General features: G+C 48.9%; 1 protein-coding gene across 9 annotated transcripts in view; it reads right to left on the bottom strand.

The window, feature by feature from the left end:
- LOC140396265 (pseudouridine-5'-phosphate glycosidase) overlaps positions 1–22,814 on the bottom strand; it is a 180,122-nt gene that overhangs the window by 104,666 nt on the left and 52,642 nt on the right. For all 9 annotated transcript variants that reach the window (XM_072484633.1, XM_072484637.1, XM_072484639.1 and 6 more), the window contains 4 exons: positions 16,622–16,733; positions 4,018–4,124; positions 1,839–1,965; positions 620–740 (listed from right to left, as the gene is read on the bottom strand). In XM_072484633.1, the coding sequence (XP_072340734.1) occupies positions 620–740; positions 1,839–1,965; positions 4,018–4,124; positions 16,622–16,733 (467 nt within the window). The remainder of the gene's footprint in view (positions 1–619; positions 741–1,838; positions 1,966–4,017; positions 4,125–16,621; positions 16,734–22,814) is intronic.

The following is a 22,814-nucleotide window of genomic DNA, read 5'->3' as shown; positions in this document are numbered from 1 at the left end:
AGGCCCAGGTTTGATTCCCGGCCAATGCAGGGCATCTTCTTTTGTGGGCGGCACGGTGGCACAGTGGTTAGCACTGCTGCCTCACAGCGCTAGAGACTGGGTTCAATTCCAGCCTTGGGTGTTCATCTGTATGGGGTTTGTACTTTCTCCCCGTATCTGCAAGGGTTTCCTCAGGGTGCTCCAGTTTCCTCCCACAATCCAAAGATGTGCAGGTTAGGTGGATTAGCCACGCTAAATTGCCCTTACGTGTTCAAAGGTGTGCAGGTTAGGTTAAGGGGTCATGTGATAGGGTGGGGGAGTGGGCTTGGTGGCATTCTCTTTCAGAGGGTCAGTGCAGACTCAATGGGCTGAATGACCTCCTTCTGCACTGTGGGGATTCTATCATCAACACAACCAAAGTTCACAAACTTGAGACTTGGGTGATGAATTTTGTGATTGTCTGCTGTAACTTTAGCAGAAAAGCTGTATAAACGAAAAACGGGTGAAACACTGTTTACACAGTTTTCAGCTCTTTCCATGATTCCAATGCAGACTGGTGAGGGAAATCTCCATGGAAATTCACCCCCAAAATATCATTATTCACTAAATTACTTCCCAAGATTTTGTTTGTGCTTCTTACCTTGCTTCTTGCACAGCTTGCTGGATTGCATCATCAATAACCAGACCTGATGCCGCCTGTTCCTCTGGAATAGGTACAGCTATCAGCACACTGCTGTCCTGGCCAAATTTATGTGCATTGACTATTGAAATTAAATAACAAATACTTTCACTTTATTGTCCAGTCACGTGTAGTTCCCCCAGTAGTTTAGAGCCCCCAGTAGATTAGAGCTGTCAGTCCTGCATTAGGAAAGGAAAGCTATGCAGGGAAGCGATGACTGGCTCTTAAAATGCTATAAAATCCCTGATGTACATAAATTGGCCATTTGAACATTCAAATCAGGTTTTAAATTATTCCATCTGTTTGAATTACTGGTGGCTCTTGGGTGAATATTTTCTTTCAATTTCTTATTTAAAAGCAGATTTGATACAATTGCTGTAAAACACTACAAACCTATCATCTTAAGGTAGCAATGGATATGTCAAATTTACTTGAATTTCAACAAACTCAGACAGCTCAATCCCAATGGTCCCTGACACGGTCACTGGTCCCTCCCGACCCTACACCCAGCTGGTTATTTACTCACACCTTGTTCTACCTGTAAATGGAGTTGTCCAGCCTTTGAGATTATATACGTCCTGCTCATCACTGAACCATTTGCAGTGCCTTTACACTCAAGACAGCTTGGGCTGAAATCAGACATTTCTCCATCGATGTAGAAGAGCAGAAGCAAACACAAAACAACTATTCCCTTGGTAAGTGCACTGTTATCATTAAATTTGCAAAAGGAAGGAATTTCTCTTCCCTTTTCCCTCCTCTTCTCCTGAAGGCACTGCCTCAGGTTTACCGTCTTCTGCTACTTCACCCAAGTGGCAATTCTTTCTTTGTGAGATTAACTGCACAGATCCGGAATGGAATCCAAGACTTTATCCTCTTTCCCTAAGCCAATTTATGGCCGATTCAGAAAGTTAACTCAACAGCAACTGGCTGGGGGATTTTCCCAGGTTACATAGTTCATTCTGACACAAGGCTTTGCACTTACTGGAGAGATTAATCAACTGTGATCTAAATCAACAAATTGGAACAGTTGTTGTCACTGCCATAATCACGTGGCAATGTTTTGACCTCTTCTACATGGAGCTCTGAAACCAGAGGATGTCATGCAGATTTTCATGAACCATTTACAATACATGATATATGATGCTGTAATTCCTGGGAAAATGGAGAAATCATAACCTACCAATAAGTTGGGCTGCTTCTTCTTCATCAGTGACATTGTAAGCAGATTGAAAACCACTTTTTGGAAGAAAGAATGCTGGGAAGTCACGTGATTTTCCAAATGTTGCCACACATACCCCATGTGTCTCCTAAAGCAACAAAAGCAGAGAAGATAATACAGAATTAGGGAACCTTGCTGAAACTTTACTTTCAGCTTGCACCACTCAAAATGTTCACCACCACCTCAAACAACCGGCTGATCCTCGACTTCGACAGGTGCCCTCTGTGTACTATCTTTAGTTGTATCAACCCCAGCTCGCACACAAGGTTGAGGCATTCGCCCTCCGCAGCACCTCACACCACAACCCCTCCTTCAGCGCCATCTTCAGCTCCTCCCACTTGGCCTTCACCTCTTCTAGATATGCCATATCCTCCTTCAAAATCCTCCCGGAGATCGTCGAGATGACCCCCCACCTCTCCAACCCAATCACTGACAACATCCCCTCCAGCAGCGAGGAGAGGGTGCCATCAGAAAACTTTTTTTTTTTGCAAAATCCCACAGCTGCATGTACATGAAACCCTCACCAACGGGACCCCAAACATCTCCCGCAACTCCTCCAAACCTGCGAAATTCCAAAAACACCCCTCGTTCCTCCCATCCCCGAAACCTCGCATCCATCCTCCCTGGCTCAAACCCAAGGTTCCCTCGGATCGGCATCAACTTTGACCCCACCCACAACTTAAAACGCTGCCAAAACAGCCTCCATATTTTCAGCGTGGCCACCATCCTGAGAACATCCAAGGGGCAAACCAGGGCGCCATTGCCAGCGCCCGCAGCCGTGGCCCCTTACAAGAACCTTCCTTCATCCTCACCCACAAAGCTTCCGTCTCCCTGCTCCAACCTGGCAACTTCTCAGTGCTCACCGCCCAATGATAGTATAACACATTCAGAAAGGCCAAGCCCCCAAACTGTTGCCCTCTCTGAAGTCCCCCAAATCCTTGCCACATTACCTGTCCACACAAACGATGAAACAAACCGATCCACCCCCATAAAAAACGATTCAGGCAATAAGATCGGTAAGCACTGAATTAAAAATAAGAACCGGGGCAAAAGGTTCATCTTAACCGCCTGCACCCAACTGCCAACAATAGGGGGAAACTGTCCCACCTCGATAGATCTGTCTTAATCCTTCCCACCAGACTCGTAATGTTCAGTTTACAAAGCCGGGCCCAATCCCGAACCACCTGCACTCCCAAATACCTAAAGTGGGTTGTTGCCACCCAAAATGGCAACCCCCACCCCAAGAGAAGACAAAACACGCACTTCTTCCCAAATTTAACTTGTAGCATGAAAAAGCCCCAAATCTCCTAAACAGTCCCATTATATCCCCCACTGAAGATCCAGGGTTAGAGATGTATCAGCATACAGGGACATCCTATGCTCCACCTCCCTCACTATCCCCTTCCATTTACCCGAGCACCTCAGCATTATAGCCAGCGCAAACAGAAGGGGGGACATAGGGCATGGCTGCCTCGTTCCCCTATGCAATGTAAAGTACCCTGAATTCATCTCATTTGTGCTCAAATGCCATTGGATCCTTATACAACTTCACCCAGTCCACATACTTAGGCCCAATCCAAACCTTTCCAACAACACAAACTAGCTCCACTCCACGCCTTCTCTGCATCCAGTGCTACCACCACCTCTAACTCCCTCCCTTCTGCCAGAGAAAGCACCACATTCACCAGATCACGTCTGATCCTCCCCAAACACTTCGGGAGGCACTCCTCCACCCAATGTGGCAGCACCTTTGCTAATATCTTAGCATCCACATTCAACAGAGATATTAGCCTATACGACCCACACTCCACCAGGTCATTGTCCTTCTAAAGCAGCAATGAAATGGATGCCTGACCCATTGTCTCTGGCAGTGTCCCCTGAGCCACAGCATCCTCAAACATCTCCACCAACAGCGGTGCCAACGAGTCCATAAACATTTGTTGAAACAGTACCGGGAAACCATTCAGCCCCGGTGTCTTACCCGCCTGAAGTTTCCCTATCGCTACTGATCTGAACTGTTACGAGATTGATTCAAACTTATTGTGTAAAGAATGGAAAAGAGTTTCATCTGCCGGACTAGGCAGAATTCAAAGTCAGTTACAATATTTCTTTATAAATGACAATCTATGAGCCACTTTACCAAGTATTCCAGTGTTCGTCCAATATCCAGGATGGATTTGACTCCTGCCGAGATCACAGTAACAGGATTACGTCCCAGTTCAGTCAGATCTGTGCTTATATCTAATGCTGGAAAAGTAAAATAATGGTATCATCTGTTACAGGAGTAAAATGAATTTAACACACATTGTCTACTTAATTATGTATTGATACTCCTCAAAATGATGGCAAAAAATGCAGATTTTGTAACTGTTCACACAATGTCTCTAGCATTGTAGTTATACCTCAAATGATCAATGGGTAGTATTTTTCAGCTCAATTATCAGTCATTACACAAAATTATAAACTAATACAGAACAAGCATTCAGCTCAATCAGTCCACCTTGGGGCTTGATGCACGATCAATGACCACTAAAGCGAGGTTGTAGTCCAACTGAAGGCTTTAATAAGCTAGATGTTTCCCCCAGCAGCTCAGGAACAGAATGAGAGCTGCTGGGGCAGCACGGGTTCTTATACCCCGCCTATCAGGGCGGAGCTATCATACACTCTAACCAATAGCAAGCATACAGTTTCCACCAATGGTGCTTTAGCGTATCAGGTACCGTAATAACTATAATACCACATTCATGCCCTGTTAAAAAAAAAAGTCCGGCGGGGGTGGTGGCCAGAAACTACAAAACATAACAACATGGTATAATTAGATATGGAGGTACCGTAATACCTCCGTACAGTGTTTAGTAACTATTTACAAGTCTGGTAGCTATGTACATTTGATAATTTATATTTACAGATTACAGTTATAATTAAGCAATCAGTCGATCTGGGGCCCTGGGCGTCCTCTGTGATCGTCGGTGGTGACTCCGGTGGAGGCTCGGACGTCTGTGACTCCGGGAGCGTGGCTTTGATCTCCATGGCAGCTTCGTCACCCCTAGATGGCGCTGGTGGGGAAAACGGCTGACCTGGGAAGAGAGCGCCTGCGGGGGGCGTCGGTGGGTGGGGGGGCATAGACGGGGGCAGCGGAAGGCCCGATCCTCCTGTAAGGTGCTGCGGTGGAGGGGAGGGTGGACCTGGTGGCTGGAATGTGTGTGGGGTTCCGGCGGGCGCCAGGTCCCGCAGGGAGACCGTATCTTGTCGGCCGTCGGGGTACGCCACATAGGCGTACTGGGGGTTAGCATGGAGCAGATGGACCCTCTCGACCAACGGGTCCGACTTGTGTGCCCTCATGTGTTTTCAGAGCAGGATGGGTCCGGGTGCTGCCAGCCAGGTCGGGAGCGAGGTCCCAGAGGAGGACTTCCTAGGTAAGACAAGGAGACGTTCGTGAGGTGTCTGGTTGGTGGTCGTACAAAGCAGTGACCGGATGGATTGGTGGGCATCCGGAAGGACCTCCTGCCAGCGGGAGACTGGGAGGTTTCTGGACCGTAGGGCCAATAGGACGGTTTTCCAAACCGTTCCGTTCTCCCTCTCTACCAGTCCGTTACCCCGGAGGTTGTAACTGGTCATCCTGCTCGAGGCGATGCCCTTGCTGAGCAGGAATTGATGCAGTTCGTCACTCATAAAGGAGGACCCCCGATCACTGTGTATGTAAGCGGGGAACCCGAACAGTGTAAAGATACCCTGGAGGGCCTTGATAACGGTGGTTGCAGTCGTGTGGGGGCAGGGGATGACGAATGGGAACCGGGAGTACTCGTCAATCACGTTCAGGAAGTACGTGTTGCGGTCGGTGGAGGGGAGGGGGCCTTTGAAATCCATGCTGAGGCGTTCAAAGGGACGGAAAGCTTTTATCAGGTGCGCTTTCTCTGGCCGGTAGAAGTGCGGTTTGCACTCCGCGCAGATTTGGCAGTCCCTGGTGGCTGTCCTGACCTCCTCGATGGAGTAGGGCAGGTTGCGGGTCTTGATGAAGTGGAAGAAACGAGTGACCCCCCGGGTGGCAGAGGTCCTGGTGGAAGGCTCGGAGGCGGTCCACTTGTGCGGTGGCACATGTGCAACGGGAAGGGCGTCAGGAGGCTCGATTAGCTTCCCGGGACGATACAAGATCTCGTAGTTGTAGGTGGAGAGTTCGATCCTCCACCGCAAGATCTTGCCGTTTCTTATCTTGCCCCGCTGTGCATCATCAAACATGAAAGCCACCGACCGTTGGTCAGTGAGGAGAGTGAATCTCCTGCCGGCCAGGTAATGCCTCCAGTGTCACACAGCTTCTACTATGGCCTGGGCCTCCTTTTCGACTGAGGAGTGGCGGATTTCGGAGGCATGGAGGGTACGGGAGAAGAAGGCCACGGGTATGCCGGCTTGGTTGAGGGTGGTCGCCAGAGCTATGTCGGACGTATCGCTCTCGACCTGGAAGGGGAGAGACTCGTCGATGGCGTGCATCGTGGCTTTTGCAATGTCTGCTTTGATGCGGCTGAAGGCCTGGCATGCCTCTATCTACAGGGGAAAAACTGTGGATTGGATCAGTGGATGGGCCTTGTCCGCGTAGTTGGGGACCCACTGAGCGTAGTAGCTAAAAAACCTTAGGCAACGTTTCAGGGCCTTGGAGCAGTGAGGGAGGGGGAACTCCATAAGGGGGCGCATGCGTTCAGGGTCAGGGCCTATAACTCCATTTTGCATTACATAGCCGAGAATGGCTAGACGGTCGGTGCTAAACACGCATTTATCCTTGTTGTATGTAAGGTTAAGGATTTTAGCGGTACTGAGAAATTTTCAGAGGTTGGTGTTGTGGTCCTGCTGGTCATGGCCGCAGATGGTGATATTATCGAGATACGGGAATGTTGCCCGTAAACTGTACCGGTCAACTATTCGGTCCATCTCGCGGTGGAAGACCGAGACCCCGTTGGTGACACGGAAGGGAACCCTTAAGAAATGATAGAGCCGGCCATCTGCCTCAAAGGCAGTGTATTTGCGGTGACTAGTGCGGAGGGGGAGCTGGTGGTAGGCGGACTTGAGATCCACCGTGGAGAAGACCTTATAATGCGCAATCCTGTTTACCAGGTCGGATATGCGGGGGAGAGGGTACACGTCCAGCTGCGTAAACCTGTTGATGGTCTGACTGTAGTCGATGACCATCCTATGCTTCTCCCCAGTCTTTACCACCACTACTTGAGCTCTCCAGGGACTGTTACTGGCTTCAATGACCCCTTCCCTCAGTAGCCTTTGGACCTCTGACCTAATAAAGATCCGGTCATGGGCACTGTACCGTCTGCTCCTGGTGGCGACGGGTTTGCAATCCGGGGTGAGGTTCACAAACGGGAAGGCGGGTCGACCTTAAGGGTCGCGAGGCCGCAGACAGTAAGTGGGGGGTATAGGGCCGCCGAATTGGAAGGTCAGACTTTGAAGGTTACACTGGAAGTCTAAACCAGGAGTGTAGCCGCGCAGAGGTGGGGAAGGACGTAGAGACAGAAATTTTTGAACTCCCTTCGCTGGACTGTGAGGTTTGCTACACAAAACCCCTTTATCTCCACTGAGTGTGAACCGGAGGCCAGTGAGATTTTTTGATTAACGGGATGGATGAGGAGAGAACAGCGCCTTACCGTGTCGGCGTGTATAAAGCTCTCCGTGCTCCCAGAGTCGATTAGGCAGGAAGTCTGGTGCCCGTTGATGAATATGGTCGTCGTAGCGGTTGAGAATGTTCGAGTACGGGACTGATCCAGGGTCACCGAGGCCAATTGCAGCAGTTGAGAGTTCTGTTCGGGCAGTGTGTGGGCAGCCGAGCTGGGGTCCTGGGGCTTCATCCAAAATGGCGTCTCCCATTGGTCGCACATGGCTGGGGGTGCACAAAATGGCAGCGCCCATCCCTCCAACGGGGCGTCCGCTGAACAAGATGGCGGCGCCCGGGGTCCGCACATGGTGGCGACCGCTGGCCGCACGGGGCCCGTGGAGAAGCCTGTGGTTGTGGTCCGCATTCGCTGCTGGAGACCGCTGCCACCACTCGGGCAAGGCATACCCCACGAAATGGCCCTTTTTGCCGCATCCCTTGCAGGTGGATGCGCGGGCCGGGCAGCGCTGGCGGGGCCCCTCGGGGTTGCCAGGCCGCCTTGCAGCGCAGGCCTGTGGGGGAATGGGGGAAGTCTCGGGGTCAGCCACGGAGGGGTTCCAGGCTGCCCAGGGGGCTGCCGCGCGGTCGGGAACGTAAGCGCGGGCGTTTCTGGAGGCCACGTCCAGGGAGCCTGCAAGGGCCCGTGCCTCCCTGAGACCCAGGGTGTCCTTTTCTAACAGATGCTGGCGGATTTGTGACGATAGCATACCTGCCACGAAAGCGTCCCGGACTAAGAGTTCAGTGTGTTCGCTCACCGAAACTTGCGGGCAGCCGCAGCTTCTGCCCAACACCAGGAGTGCACGGTAGAATTCCTCCAGTGATTCTCCAGGGGTTTGTCGCCTTGTTGCAAGCAGGTGCCGGTCGTAGACCTGGTTTACCGGGTGAATATAGTGTCCTTCTGGCAGCTCTATTGCTGCATCGAAGTCTTCCGCTTCCTCGATGAGATTGTAAATCTCCGGGCGCACCCTTGAGTGCAGGACATGCAGTTTCTGCTCTCCCGTGGTGCGTATTCGGCCGTCTCGAGATACCCTTTAAAGCACGCCAGCCAGTGCTTGAAGATTGCCGCTGAGTTCACCGCGTGGGGGCTGAGTTGCAGACACTCCGACTTGATTCGGAGCTCCATCCTTTCTTCTTAAAACACTAGCTTATTAAATTGATGCACGATCAATGACCACTAAAGCGAGGTTATAGATCAACTAAAGGCTTTAATAAGCTAGATGTTTCCCCCAGCAGCTCAGGTACAGAATGAGGGCTGCTGGGGCGGCACGGGCTCTTATACCCCGCCTTGCAGGGCGGAGGTATCATACATTCTACCAATAGCAAGCATACAGTTTCCACCACTGATGCTTTAGCCTATCAGGTACCGTAATACCTATAATACCATAGTGCTTGTTCCCCACATGAGCAGTTATCATAATCCCATATCCCAACTCCATTTCCATATCCCTGTATCCTCCTTTCCTTGCTGTGTTCCTATACTTAATAGTCTCCAGGAGTGAACCTATCTGTGCCGTAATAGCCTGTCCAGATTGAACGTATCCATTGGAGAATTCTCTCTCCCGGAATGAATGTATTTGTCATGTGTCAGTGTTTCTGAACTGTAACACCCCCTCCTGGGTTAAGTGCATACAGACAAGAATGTGCTCTGCTGGATTGAGTATATCTGGTTTGTAATGCCCTCTCCTGGAAACAGCACATCTGTTCTGTAATGACCTCTCCCATAGTCGGTGCATCTGTACTACAGAGCCCTCTCTCGGAGTTTGTGTATCTGTACTGTAATTCCCTGTCCAGGAGTCAGTGTATCTGTACTGTAATGCCCTGTCCAGGAGCCAGTGTATCTGTACTGTAATGCCCTGTCCAAGAGTCAGTGCATCTGTACTGTAATGTCCTGTGTATCTGTACTGTAATTCCCTCTTCCTGGAGTCAGTGCATCTGTACTGTAATGTCCTGTGTATCTGTACTGTAATTCCCTCTTCCTGGAGTCAGTGCATCTGTACTGTAATGTCCTGTGTATCTGTACTGTAATTCCCTCTCATGGAGTCAGTGTATCTGTACTGTAATGCCCTGTCCAGAAGTCAGTATATCTGTACTGTAATGCACTGTCAAGGAGTCAGTGTATCTGTACTGTAATGCACTGTCCAGGAGTCAGTATATCTGTACTGTAATGCACTGTCCAGGAGTCAGTATATCTGTACTGTAATGCACTGTCCAGGAGTCAGTGTATCTGTACTGTAATGCACTGTCCAGGAGTCAGTGTATCTGTACTGTAATGCACTGTCCAGGAGTCAGTGTATCTGTACTGTAATGCACTGTCCAGGAGTCAGTGTATCTGTACTGTAATGCACTGTCCAGGAGTCAGTGTATCTGTACTGTAATGCACTGTCCAGGAGTCAGTGTATCTGTACTGTAATGCACTGTCCAGGAGTCAGTGTATCTGTACTGCAATGCACTGTCCAGGAGTCAGTGTATCTGTACTGTAATGCACTGTCCAGGAGTCAGTGTATCTGTACTGTAATGCACTGTCCAGGAGTCAGTGTATCTGTACTGTAATGCACTGTCCAGGAGTCAGTATATCTGTACTGTAATGCACTGTCCAGGAGTCAGTGTATCTGTACTGTAATGCACTGTCCAGGAGTCAGTGTATCTGTACTGTAATGCACTGTCCAGGAGTCAGTGTATCTGTACTGTAATGCACTGTCCAGGAGTCAGTGTATCTGTACTGTAATGCACTGTCCAGGAGTCAGTATATCTGTACTGTAATGCACTGTCCAGGAGTCAGTGTATCTGTACTGTAATGCACTGTCCAGGAGTCAGTATATCTGTACTGTAATGCACTGTCCAGGAGTCAGTGTATCTGTACTGTAATGCACTGTCCAGGAGTCAGTGTATCTGTACTGTAATGCACTGTCCAGGAGTCAGTGTATCTGTACTGTAATGCACTGTCCAGGAGTCAGTATATCTGTACTGTAATGCACTGTCCAGGAGTCAGTGTATCTGTACTGTAATGCACTGTCCAGGAGTCAGTGTATCTGTACTGTAATGCACTGTCCAGGAGTCAGTGTATCTGTACTGTAATGCACTGTCCAGGAGTCAGTGTATCTGTACTGTAATGCACTGTCCAGGAGTCAGTGTATCTGTACTGTAATGCACTGTCCAGGAGTCAGTGTATCTGTACTGTAATGCACTGTCCAGGAGTCAGTGTATCTGTACTGTAATGCACTGTCCAGGAGTCATTGGATTGGATTGGATTGGATTTGTTTACTGTCACGTGTACCGAGGTACAGTGAAAAGTATTTTTCTGCGAGCAGCTCAACAGATCATTAAGTACATGAGAAGAAAAGGGAATAAAAGAACATACATAATAGGGCAACACAACATATACAATGTAACAACATAAGCACTGGCATCGGATGAAGCATACAGGGTGTAATGTTAATGAAGTCAGTCCATAAGAGGGTCATTTAGGAGTCTGGTGACAGTGGGGAAGGAGCTGTTTTTGAGTCTGTTCGTGCGTGTTCTCAGACTTCTGTATCTCCTGCCCGATGGAAGAAGTTGGAAGAGTGAGTAAGCCGGGTGGGAGGGATCTATGATTATACTGCCCGCTTTCCCCAGGCAGCGGGAGGTGTAGATGGAGTCAATGGATGGGAGGCAGGTTCGTGTGATGGACTGGGCGGTGTTCACGACTCTCTGAAGTTTCTCACGGTTCTGGGCCGAGCAGTTGCCATACCAGGCTGTGATGCAGCCTGATAGGATGCTTTCTATGGTGCATCTGTAAAAGTTGGTAAGAGTCAATGTGTACATGCCAAATTTCCTTAGTTTCCTGAGGAAGTATAGGCGCTGTTCTGCTTTCTTGGTGGTAGCGTCGACGTGGGTGGACCAGGACAGATTTTTGGAGATGTGCACCCCTCGGAATTTGAAACTGCTAACCACCTCCACCTCGGCCCCGTTGATGCTGACAGGGGTGTGTACAGTACTTTACTTCCTGAAGTCAATTACCAGCTCTTTAGTTTTGCTGGCATTGAGGGAGAGATTGTTGTCGCTACACCACTCCACTAGGTTCTCTATCTCCCTCCTATATTCGGACTCATCGTTATTCGAGATCCGGCCCACTATGGTCGTATCGTCAGCAAACTTGTAGATAGAGTTGGAACCAAGTTTTGCCACGCAGTCGTGTGTGTACAGGGAGTAGAGTAGGGGGCTAAGTACGCAGCCTTGCGGGGCGCCGGTGTTGAGGACTATTGTGGAGGAGGTGTTGTTGTTCATTCTTACTGATTGTGGTCTGTTGGTCAGAAAATCGAGGATCCAGTTGCAGAGTGGGGAGCCAAGTCCTAGGTTTTGGAGCTTTGATATGAGCTTGGCTGGGATTATGGTGTTGAAGGCGGAGCTGTAGTGAATAAATAGGAGTCTAATGTAGGAGTCCTTGTTTTCGAGATGCGCTAGGGATGAGTGTAGGGCCAGGGAAATGGTGTCTGATGTGGACCGGTTGCAGCGGTATGCGAATTGCAGTGGATCAAGGCGTTCTGGGAGTATGGAGGTGATGCGCTTCACGATCAACCTCTCGAAGCACTTCATTACGACTGAAATCAGGGCCACTGGTCGGTAGTCATTGAGGCACGTTGCCTGGCTCTTCTTTGGTACCGGTATAATGGTGGTCTTCTTGAAGCAGGTGGGGACCTCGGAGTGGAGTAGGGACAGGTTAAAGATGTCCGTGAATACCTCTGCCAGCTGGTCCGCGCAGGCTCTGAGTGCACGACCAGGGATCCCATCTGGGCCCGTCGCCTTCTGAGGGTTCACTTTCAGGAAGGCCAATCTGACTTCGGAAGCTGTGATGGTGGGTATGGGTGAATTATGGGCTGCTGGGGCACTCGCCAGCGGATTGTTGGTTACCTGCTCGAACCGAGCATAGAATGCATTGAGTTCATCGGGGAGGGGTGCGCTGCTGCCAGAGAAACTGTTCGGCTTTGCTTTGTAGCCCGTTATGTTGTTTAGTCCTTGCCACAACCGCCGAGAGTCTGTCTGTGACTATAGCTTGGTTTGATATTCTCTCTTGGCATTCCGGATGGCTTTGCAGAGGTCGTTCCTGGATTTCTTGTATAGGTCAGGATCGTCTGCCTTGAACGCCTCAGATCTGTCCTTCAGTAGGGAGTCAATCTCGCGATTGAGCCAAGGTTTCCGGTTGGGGAACGCACGTACTGCTTTCTTTGGCACGTAGTCGTCCACACATTTGCTGATGAAGTCTGTGACGGTGGTGGCATACTCATTTAAGTTGGTCGCTGAGTTCTTAAATATGGACCAGTCCACTGTCTCTAAGCAGTCACATAAGAGCTCTTCTGTCTCCTCTGACCAGCACTGCACAACCTTCTTAGCTGGATTCTCCCGCTTGAGTTTCTGCTTGTATGCCGGGAGAAGGAGCACCGTCTTATGGTCTGATTTCCCAGTGCGGTCCGGGGATGGAACGGTAAGCGCCCTTGATTTTTGAGTCGCAGTGGTCAAGAGTGTTGTCGCCCTTGGTGGGACAGGAGATGTGCTGGTGGAATTTTGGCAGTACACTCTTGAGGTTGGCCTTGTTGAAGTCTCCGGCCACGATGAACAAGGCCTCCGGGTGTTCTGTTTCGTAGTTGTTTATTACTGTGTATAGTTCGTCCAGCGCCTTCCTCACTTCTGCCTGGGGTGGGATGTAGACCGCTGTGATAATGGCTGAAGTGAACTCACGTGGATGATAATATGGGCGGCACTTCACGGTCAGGTATTCCAGGTCTGGGAGCAGTAGGTCGCCAGAGTCGCCACATCCAAGCACCAGGAGGAGTTGATGAGGAGGCACACCCCTCCACCCTTCGCTTTGCCTGATGATGCCGTGCGGTCTGCCCGGGGAATTGAGAAGCCTTCAGGTTGTATGGTACAGTCCGGTGAGGCAGGGGTGAGCCATGTCTCTGTGAAACAGAGCACACAGCAGTCTCTTACTTCCCTCTGAGAGGTAAGTCTGGCGTTAAGTTCATCCAGCTTGTTTTCGATCACTTGGACGTTTGCCAGGAGTCTGCTGGGGTGAGGGGTCTTGAAACCGCGTTGCTTCAGTCTAACCTGCAGACCGCCGCGTTTCCCTCGCTTCATCGGTCGGCGGCTGCTGCTGGGATCCGATGGCAGATGTCAGCTCTTGTGGAAGGTAGGTGGTCACGTCTGCCGGGGTCCAGGGCGCTTGCGGGGACCAGGGCGCTGTTTACGTATCTGGGGTCGCGTCTGGCAGGGTCCCGGGCACTGGTTGAGGTAGAGGGGTTGCTAGGGGGGCATGTTTGCGGTCCGGATGGGTCCCGGCGTTCTGCGGGCGCGGGAATACCTTGCAGCGCGTTCAGGTCCTCGTGCGCGGTCTCCGCTGTTTCGGGGGTCCTGGGTCGTGGGCAGGGGCTTCCTGAGGCAGGTTGGGCTGGGTCCTGTGGTCTGTTCCCTCCCTGGGCGCTCTTGGGGTCGGATCTTGAAGTAGGCCTGGTCGAGCCTCCACGTGGATTTTCCTTTCTTCCATCACCAGGTAGGTTGGGTTGTTGGGCGGGCCTCTCCGGGTTGGGTCGCTGGGCGGGTCTCTGGGGATCGCGTTGGGCCGGGTCTTGCCGTCGGGGGTCGAATCGGGAGCTCCGGGGACTGGGCAAGGCGATCCGGGGGCTGGCGTCAGTAGTTAGGCCAGGTTGTGAGCTCCGAGGTCCGGGTCGGCTCCAAATCGAGGCCGGGGCTTCACTTCCGGTTTGGGCCCATTGTGTCTGTAATGTAATGCACTGTCCAGAAGTCAGTGTATACATACTGTAATTACCTCTTCAATAGTAAGTGTATCCATACTGTAATGCTCTCTCTTAGAGTCAGTGTATCTGTACTGTAATTACCTCTGTCACAGACAGGTTATCTGTACTGTAATGACCTGTCCCTCGGTCAGTGTATCTGCACTTTAATGTCGTTTCCCAGTGTCAGTATATCGTCCTAGAGTACAATGTTTTTCAAACTATTTTTACGGCAGCCCATTTGTACAAAATGGCCGCCTCTCATGACCCACGCTTTGTTCACAATAGATTCTCCATAGTTACTTCTTCAAACATCACATTCATTGTTATGTATTATCACTTCTGTATTATTAAATGTAAAATAATGTAAATACAAATATATTTTCTATTTTCTGTTGTCATTTGGAGATTTAAATAATTTGTAATGAAAATCTCTGCACAGATAAGTGCGCGAGTCTTTTGTTCGCAGAGTCCTGAGGTGTTTGAAGGGGAAATGAGGAATTTCTTGGAAACACGTCTGGATTTTGGGCTGATGGGGAAGGATGGAGACTCACCATTGATCGCGAAGTCAGTCTCACTGAGAGAGCAACTGATCTCAGAAAGTGAGCGGAAAGCGATTCCCCAGTTAAAATATACATCACACCCTTTGTGCACACACAACACGACTTTAGACATAGATCTGATTGACAAGGTTAAGAGTAACTGAACCTCAACAGACATCAACAAGATTAACTGTCGCAGAAATTGAACCAACACTGACACCGTTAATAGTAACAGATATTCAAGATTAATTGACAATGGTAACAATGGCAGACATTAAACATGCATCCAATTCAAAATGTTAACCCTGAAGTTGGTCTCTTTGTGTGAGCTGTGTCATGATATGCAAACATGCAACCAATGAACACTCAGAATAGGACACAACCAATGGGCAGTCAGGACACTCAGAGGTGGCATCACCACAAAGGGGCATGGCATAAACACTATAAAAGGGATGAGGTACTCACAACCTGCCTCTTTCTACAGACAGGCATCTAGAGAGTTAGACAGGGTTGATCAGCAGCATCACTCCCCAGCACGTGGTTTAGAGCAAGCTGGTACAGTTAGACTGAGTTACTACAGTTAGATTAGCAGAGAGTCAAACTCATTTGAGAACTGTGTTAATAGTTCAATAAACACGTTGAACTCATTTCAGAGTCTGGAGCATCCTTTAGTTAAGGCTGCATCAAGTAGCAGCCTGTGTTATCCAAAGCAGCATAACACAACAAGCTGTACTTGAACAGATGCATTTCCCCCCTGACTGGGATGGATGGAGTTCCCAAACCCACACCCGTTGCCCCATTGCCAAGTTCAGAATGGGACAAACATAAATCAGCTTTGTGACAACGGACCAATTGAAAGGTGGGGAGATCCCCACAGGCCACACCAGAATTATCTGTGAAACCCTGTATATGGCAGTGCTCCAGCTACGAGTTACTGACTGGGGTACTTGTGGAAACATATTCCAGTCAGCAGTCACTTGGCTTTGGGTGGGAGATGCATGCCTGGAAAAAGTGCGCAAAGCACTGCTGGAAACTACCTCTGTGAAGGGGGAGTATCTGCAGGAAATAAATTTAAAGATAATTGTTTTTTTTCTTTTAAACTCTTCAGTTGTAGGTGCAGGTGCTGACTAACCTGGCCGATTATCTGCTTCAGAAACGGGAGTGGCTGCTGGAGGCTGTGTCAGTGGCAGTGACTATAAGAGTGACCCAGGGAGGCAGAAATTCCACGGCACCGGCCTCTACATCAGCCTCATGTGGCCACACACTGTACTGCAGCCAGGATTCACCCAGGGACAAAATGGGAAACAAGGTCAGGCCATCCTCGGGGATCATTTTTGCAGACCTTTTGGCGACCCATTTCACCTCATCCCGTGACCCACCCGCGGGTCGCTACCCCCACTTTGAAAAACACTGCTATAGTGCCCTCTCCTGGATTAAGTGTAACCTTATAGTAATGCCCTCTCTCAGTGTCAGTATATCCATTTTATAATGCCCTGCCCTGGATTGAGTGTATCCTTACTGTAATGTCTTCCTCTCCATTCAGTGTACAGTACTTTCATTGGTTGAGTTGCTGCTTGCATCCTGACTATACTATATATATATACACTCGTACATATAGTAACATTTTCTTTCTTCCCTGACTTAGGTCAAGTCTGATCACTGCTACTCATTTAACTAAACGTTAAATAACGCGTGGCGGTCTTACTAATCATGTAAATTTGCTTAAAAATGTATCCAAGATTGTGCCTGAATTTGACTCTTGGACATTTGAAGTAGGTCTCATAAATCTCTTACTGTTTTGTCCATCATGATGCACTCCTCCAATCCCACCAGTTACAAGCAATGGAATGCCAACTTTGTGCGCTATCATCATAGTGGCTGAAACTGTGGTACCAGCAGATAAGCCCTGATATAAAACAAACAAAATCAATACTATTGTGTCTCAATGACACTTGGTTGACTTTCTCAAAACACACAAAATAAGATACAAGTCTCCTGATTTTAGCAAAGCTGCAATCCTGAAATCACAAAGAAAGATATTCTGGAATTTGGACTAAAGTTAATCTTTATTCGTGTGTCTCAAACAAAAACAGACTTAAATCAATTGTTATAAAAGCAAAAATACTGTGGATGCTGGAAATCTGAAATAGAAACAGAAAACTCAGGAAAGGCTCAGCAAGTCTGGCAGCATCTATGAAGAAAGAAACAGAGTTACTGGGCATAAGTCTTCCCCTCTGTTACCAGACTCCTAAACGACCCTCTTATGGATTGACCTGATTAACACTACACCCCTGTATGCTTCGCCCGATGCTGGTGTCTATGTAGTTACATTGTGTATCTTGTGTTGCCTTATTATATATTTATTTTCTTTTATTTTCATGCACTTAATCACCTGTTGAGCTGCTCGCGTGACAATAAACAAAATCCAAATTTAACAGCCACATTGCGCTCAGCGCGGATCCGTGCGTGCTGGTTAGATCGCGAGAGAGGCCGAAATAGGGTTCCGCGTAGGACACCGATTGGTTTGTGACCTAACTGGCCTGCTCATGTTGGCGGGTTCCGGATCCTGTCTAGACATGGCAAGAAAACGATCACCTATTAAGGGCAATCTCTATCTTATTAATAAGATGGAGGCCCTCTCTAATGGCCTCCCAGGATCTAACTGGTTCCTCAGCGGGAGGTCACACGGACACCCTTTAGCACACCTATTTAAAAACGGGAAGCTTGCGCAATGGCTGCTGTGGGGATCGGAGGAAGTAGCCATTTTCAAAATCGGGCATGCAGCCCAGGGACACTATAGCTACTGCACCAGTTGCCAGAGGGGTGGAGGGGGGTGCTGGTTGGTGCTGGTTGGGGGGGGGGGGCTCTGCCCCTGCAGGTTTACAAGCCATCCCAAATTGTGTACCCGTAACAGGGGCAATTTCAGCTGCTGCCTGCCTGTCCCACCAAACACCCCCAGGACAGAGCCTTGTTTATGGTAATATGGTGACAGTCATTTTAACTCCTTCTGACTGTGAGCAGCCCCTGGCTGCACAGCTGAAGGCCATTGCTAATAAGGAACTGGTTATGTAAGCGCTTCACAGCTGTAGGTTGTGCTTGCTGCTGCTTGTAGCTGCAGATGCCTGGAAACTGCTGTTGCTGTTTCCTTCTTTTTCTATAGCCGGAAAGAAGGACAGTTTTTTTCTAAGGTACCTGGAGCACCGAGCTCAGGGGGATGTATGAGTCCAGAAGTCAATCCAGTTTGGAGCAAAAGATGCTGCATGACCTGGTGCGCGACATTGATCAAATGGGCCACCTGCTAACATCGTTGAAGAAACGCTTTCACAGATTTCTGATGCTTTTGTTGCTGGTGTGGTGAGTGCTGCGTGTAACTGGCACGTCACACAGGTTAAACATGCTGGAAGTCAAGGATGGTCAACTGCACCTTGAGTGCCAGTGGAATATATGGATGCCAGAATTTGGTTCCGGTAAGATTGGGATATGTGGGAGGGGCCTGAACAGCTGCGGTTCCTGGCAGGAGAATGTCATTGATGCATGGAACAAGTCACACATTGATGGAAGATCATTTCTATAACAAAGTTCTGGACATGATAACATATTCTCAGGCTTATCCTCTGTTTCTGTTGAGGAACCTGTGAGGGTGATACCGTGTGTTTTTATTTAAGAAAATGAGCAGCTATAGCTTTATATTGGTACAAATTTGGAACGGTTAACATTTCTTTGTTTAATGATTAGTGCGATATGTGGAATGTTACACAATTGATTTTCAAACCTTTGTTACTGTTGACCGTTTAATAAACAAAATATTCTCAAGTCCATACTTGTGGGTACATGTGCCATGTTTCGGACAGGTTTCATTGGCAAGCATTCCAATCAAACTGTGAGGCCTGGACACTTTGCCTGAACCCTTGGGGCATCAACACAGCAGCCAACAATCAAACACCTCAGAGCTGGGCCTCAGCACTGGGGTTAACCCCGCGACCAGAGGCTGAGTGTGTGGATCAGGGTAGGGTACCTGAGCTCGGTCCCTCTAATGTTCCTGGCAGGTGTCTGGGGTCCAGGGCCGAGGAGCCCCTGCTGTGGCCAGGGGGGGGGGGGAGGGGGGGGGGTGCGAGACGGGGTCCCCCCCAGGACAGGAGGCTCGCCAGATGGCAACCTGGGAGAAGGCGGGACAGGTGGGGAGGCGTGGGGGATTGGAGGGTCCTAGGGTGGAAGCCCTAACTGATTGTGGGTCTCTCCCCTCTCCAATTCCTTATGCTGTAACAATATAGATGGTGTTGGCAACCCCACAGTGGCTGCCCTCGTGGTGCTGGTGGCAGCCCAGGCGGCCAGGCGCTGGCGAAGGTGGCAGCAGCATCGATGTAAGCTCCAGGCAGTATCTCATCTCATGTGCAGGGGGCTGCTCAAACCCTGCAGACCTGACCACCCATCAGGTTGTGGAGAGACCCCCAGGGGGAGGCCAGCGGTAGCCCAAGGTGTGCAGGCGTGGTCATTGGTTGTTTGAGGAGATGACAGACAACATGTGCCACAGGAGGCTCCATCTCAAAAAGGAGACAGCACAGGCAGATCCTTCCCTCTCACTGGCCACACATCCATTCTCTTGCATGATGGCCCTGGGCTCATTCTCCAACCCCCTTGGGGGAACAGGGTGTCCCATTTCACCTCCACGGCGTCCAGCAGCCTGGCCGTAGAGCAGGTCTACGTGGTGGCATGGCTGTGTGCTGACTGGGGTGTGTTGGGAGAAAGCGGTTTGTGAGCGGCTCCCCCTGGTTAGTAGGGAGCAGCTGGGCATGGTCCAAGCAAATCAGCTGGCGGAACAGCCGTTTCCTGCATTAATTGCCGTTAAGATACGGGCTGTGGTCTTGCCTGGTCGGCCGTCGGGAAGCACCCGGGAAGTCATGCCCGCTATGGCACTTAGTGCTTCTCCCGTTAAATCATGCCCATGTTTCGGGTCCGTATGACTCTTCTTCAAAGCTGATTAACTTGAAACATTATCTCTGTTTCTCTCTCCATAGATGCTGCCAGACTTCTGAGTCTTTCCAGCATTTTTTGTTTTTATTTAAGTCAGGATGTGCTGGCCAGGCCACACTAATTTATAATTATCTTTGGTCAGCTCATTAAAAAAATTGTATCTTTATCGAGCTTGTAGATCCCAGTGCCACACTAAAGCAGGGAATTCAGGAGGTCCAGTCGATTCCAACTGGCTTCACAAAATATGAGCTGTTTATTCCCATTTGGATTCTGGCACAATTGCCCGACAAAAATAAATAAAGCAAGTCTCCAGAATGTTCCAGAACTGAATCTTTTAATCAATGACAGTAAGACTGGAGGATAAAAATGTAAATCAAAGGAAGTTAAGTTGATCAGTAGGAACTGAGGGGAGCTCTGGTTAGTAGACTGGTTGCTGATGCATAGAGTCCCTATTATGCATACTGAGGCCACTCAGCCCATCGAGTCTGCACCAACCCTCTGAGAGAGCACACTATCTAGGCCCAGTCCCATCGCCCTATCTCCACCTTGTGGGACAACTTCACATTTGTAAATGGACAATAGCTGGTCTAGAGTTGAGACAATCATGTGTTGGGTGTTCTGGATCACAAACAGGTCACCAACACTGGAAGTGGTGCAACTCTCTTTTATTATAAGGTTAACTATATTAACATACTTGAACTGTGGGGAAATGCAATACCAGCTTTAACTGTTGACCCTTGCCTAGTCCTAACCAGGTGATGCACTCAGCACATGGTGAATGTCTGTGTTGCAGGCTGTGAGCTCTGTGCTCCGAGCTGGCTGCTACTAGAATCAGCGGGAACTCTCCTGCCTTCTGTCTTTATAGTGCGCGTGCTCTCACTGGTGATTGGCTGTGGTGTTGTGTCTGCTGATTGGTCCCACTGCATGTCCATCAGTGTGTGTGTGTGTGAGTGTGTGTGTCTGCACCATGATATACTGGTGTATATTATGACAACAACTTCAAACAAATTCATAAGCTAAAGAACAAGCGAATGTTCAGGTGTGGTTTAAAAGATATGTCGCTGTCTTTTCATGAACAGAACTCACAGAAAAACATGTATGTTTACCTTGAGACATGTGAGCAGAGCAGGAATTATCCAAGATAGATCAGGCCTGTACATAATAACTGACTGACAAATTTGATATTCTCATGACAGCAACAAATCACAACTGGAAAGTTAGTGAACGGATAAATCAGGAATGAAACAAAATCAAAAATATGCAATCAGCAAAATGCGACCAATTTGTCTTTGAAAATCCATTGTGCTGTAGTAATCTTAAAAAGCTGTTTAGCTTATTTGATCAGATATTCGTGGAAGTTGTAAATCATGAAACAAAAATGTCTGCAATGTGATACTTTTCAGAAGGAAATGTTTCTCAAACTGCACAAGTGGCCGCAGAAGCAGAAGGAAAACGATGGAAGCTAAACAAACCTGTCCATGGCATTAATGATGTTTCCAGGCTGCGGTATTTTGCAGTGAGATATTTGTTTCTGAAAATAGGGTTTTCTACACAAAGCAATGTTTTATTAGTCTCATGTAGGAAACTCCGGTTTGGAGTTAAAGCACACTAAAGAGAGCTTTATGGGCAAATAAACTATTCAAAAAAATGATATTTAGATAAATGCATACTTAAGTCCCCATCCTTGAATGACCCAAAGAACAAGAAACAAGACATTTAAATGACACGCCACCTGAAATCTCGCTGACAGGAATTCTAGTGCAGTCACTTCATAATATTTCTCATGGGTAAGAAATGGGAAATATTATCCCTTCACTTGGGAAGTTAAGGAAATATAACACGTTGGTAAAACAAATCCTGCTGTTAAAGCACTGACTCATGTGGGAGTAACAGATATGGGATTTTATTTGTCAAATATTTTGAGCGCGATTCTATATAGGGAGCATTACTGAAGGTGTTCATTGTGGGCTAATGCACAATCTATGAAATGTGTCAGTAAGGAAAGATTAGGGCCTGAGCTTGCTGGTCTGAAGCAATGTGAGGGAGAAAGTAAATTAAATAGTGGATGCAAGTCATCAACTGCCAGATTGTTTTATAAAAAGAAATACATGTATGAAAAAATTGTTAGCGGTCCTGGAGGAGGTACATCTCTTAATGTAATGCTCCAGACAGAATGTGGTGGTTTCTGATTTAAGGCACGACCTAATAAAAAAAAAACCAAGAGACCGTTTTGGACGGGATTAGCAGGGTCAAGCGCCGGGAACTACCCTGATATCCATCGGCACTGTGTTGCTATTTCGGGCACCGCCAGGGAACACCGTCTCACGGCCAAGGTCAGTGTAATTTCCTGCACTAAGGAGCTCTGACAAGCGGAGTTCTGCAGTGCAGGAAGAGATCGGGACACCATTTTTAAATGGCACCCTGATGTCTCAACCCTGTCGCGATCCCAGGACTCCCCAACGCCCCAACTCACCTGTTCGGAGGGTCCTCGAATACCCCCGCTCCCCACCATATACCGGCAAGACACCCCCAGACCGGATCCCCAGCGTGGGAAGAATGCCAGCCAGGCACCTTGGCACCCAGCCTGCCACATTGGTAATGCCTCTGCCAGCATGGCAGCATCAGCTGGGCACCCTGACAGTGTCAGAGTGGCATCCAGGTAGCAATGACCAGGTGGCACTGCCATGGTTGTGGGGACAAGTGCTAATTGGCGTTCGGCTGACGTCTCCTCGGCGATCCGACATCGGCACGGCTAAGTGGGTTTTTAAACTAATTTAACCGTGCGAGACTGAGTCCTGTCCACAAATGGTGACGTCCCGCGAGGTGTAACGGCCGTCGGTAATCCCGGGGGAGATGTCTCCCGGGATTTGTCGGTCACAACCCGCCCCGATTCCGGTAGGATTCAAACGGTAGATCGCGCTCTTAATTTGTTTTGACATTTTGATTGTACATATTAACTGTAATTTAATTAAAGGAGAGAAGAGAATCTGTGAAGTGTCCATCAATTGTATGTGAT

This window comes from Scyliorhinus torazame, chromosome 19 (assembly GCF_047496885.1).
Source record: "Scyliorhinus torazame isolate Kashiwa2021f chromosome 19, sScyTor2.1, whole genome shotgun sequence".
NCBI classification, from domain to species: Eukaryota; Metazoa; Chordata; class Chondrichthyes; order Carcharhiniformes; family Scyliorhinidae; genus Scyliorhinus; species Scyliorhinus torazame.
The sequence above is the reverse complement of the archived record's forward strand: the minus strand, read 5'-3'. Positions and strand labels throughout refer to the sequence as shown.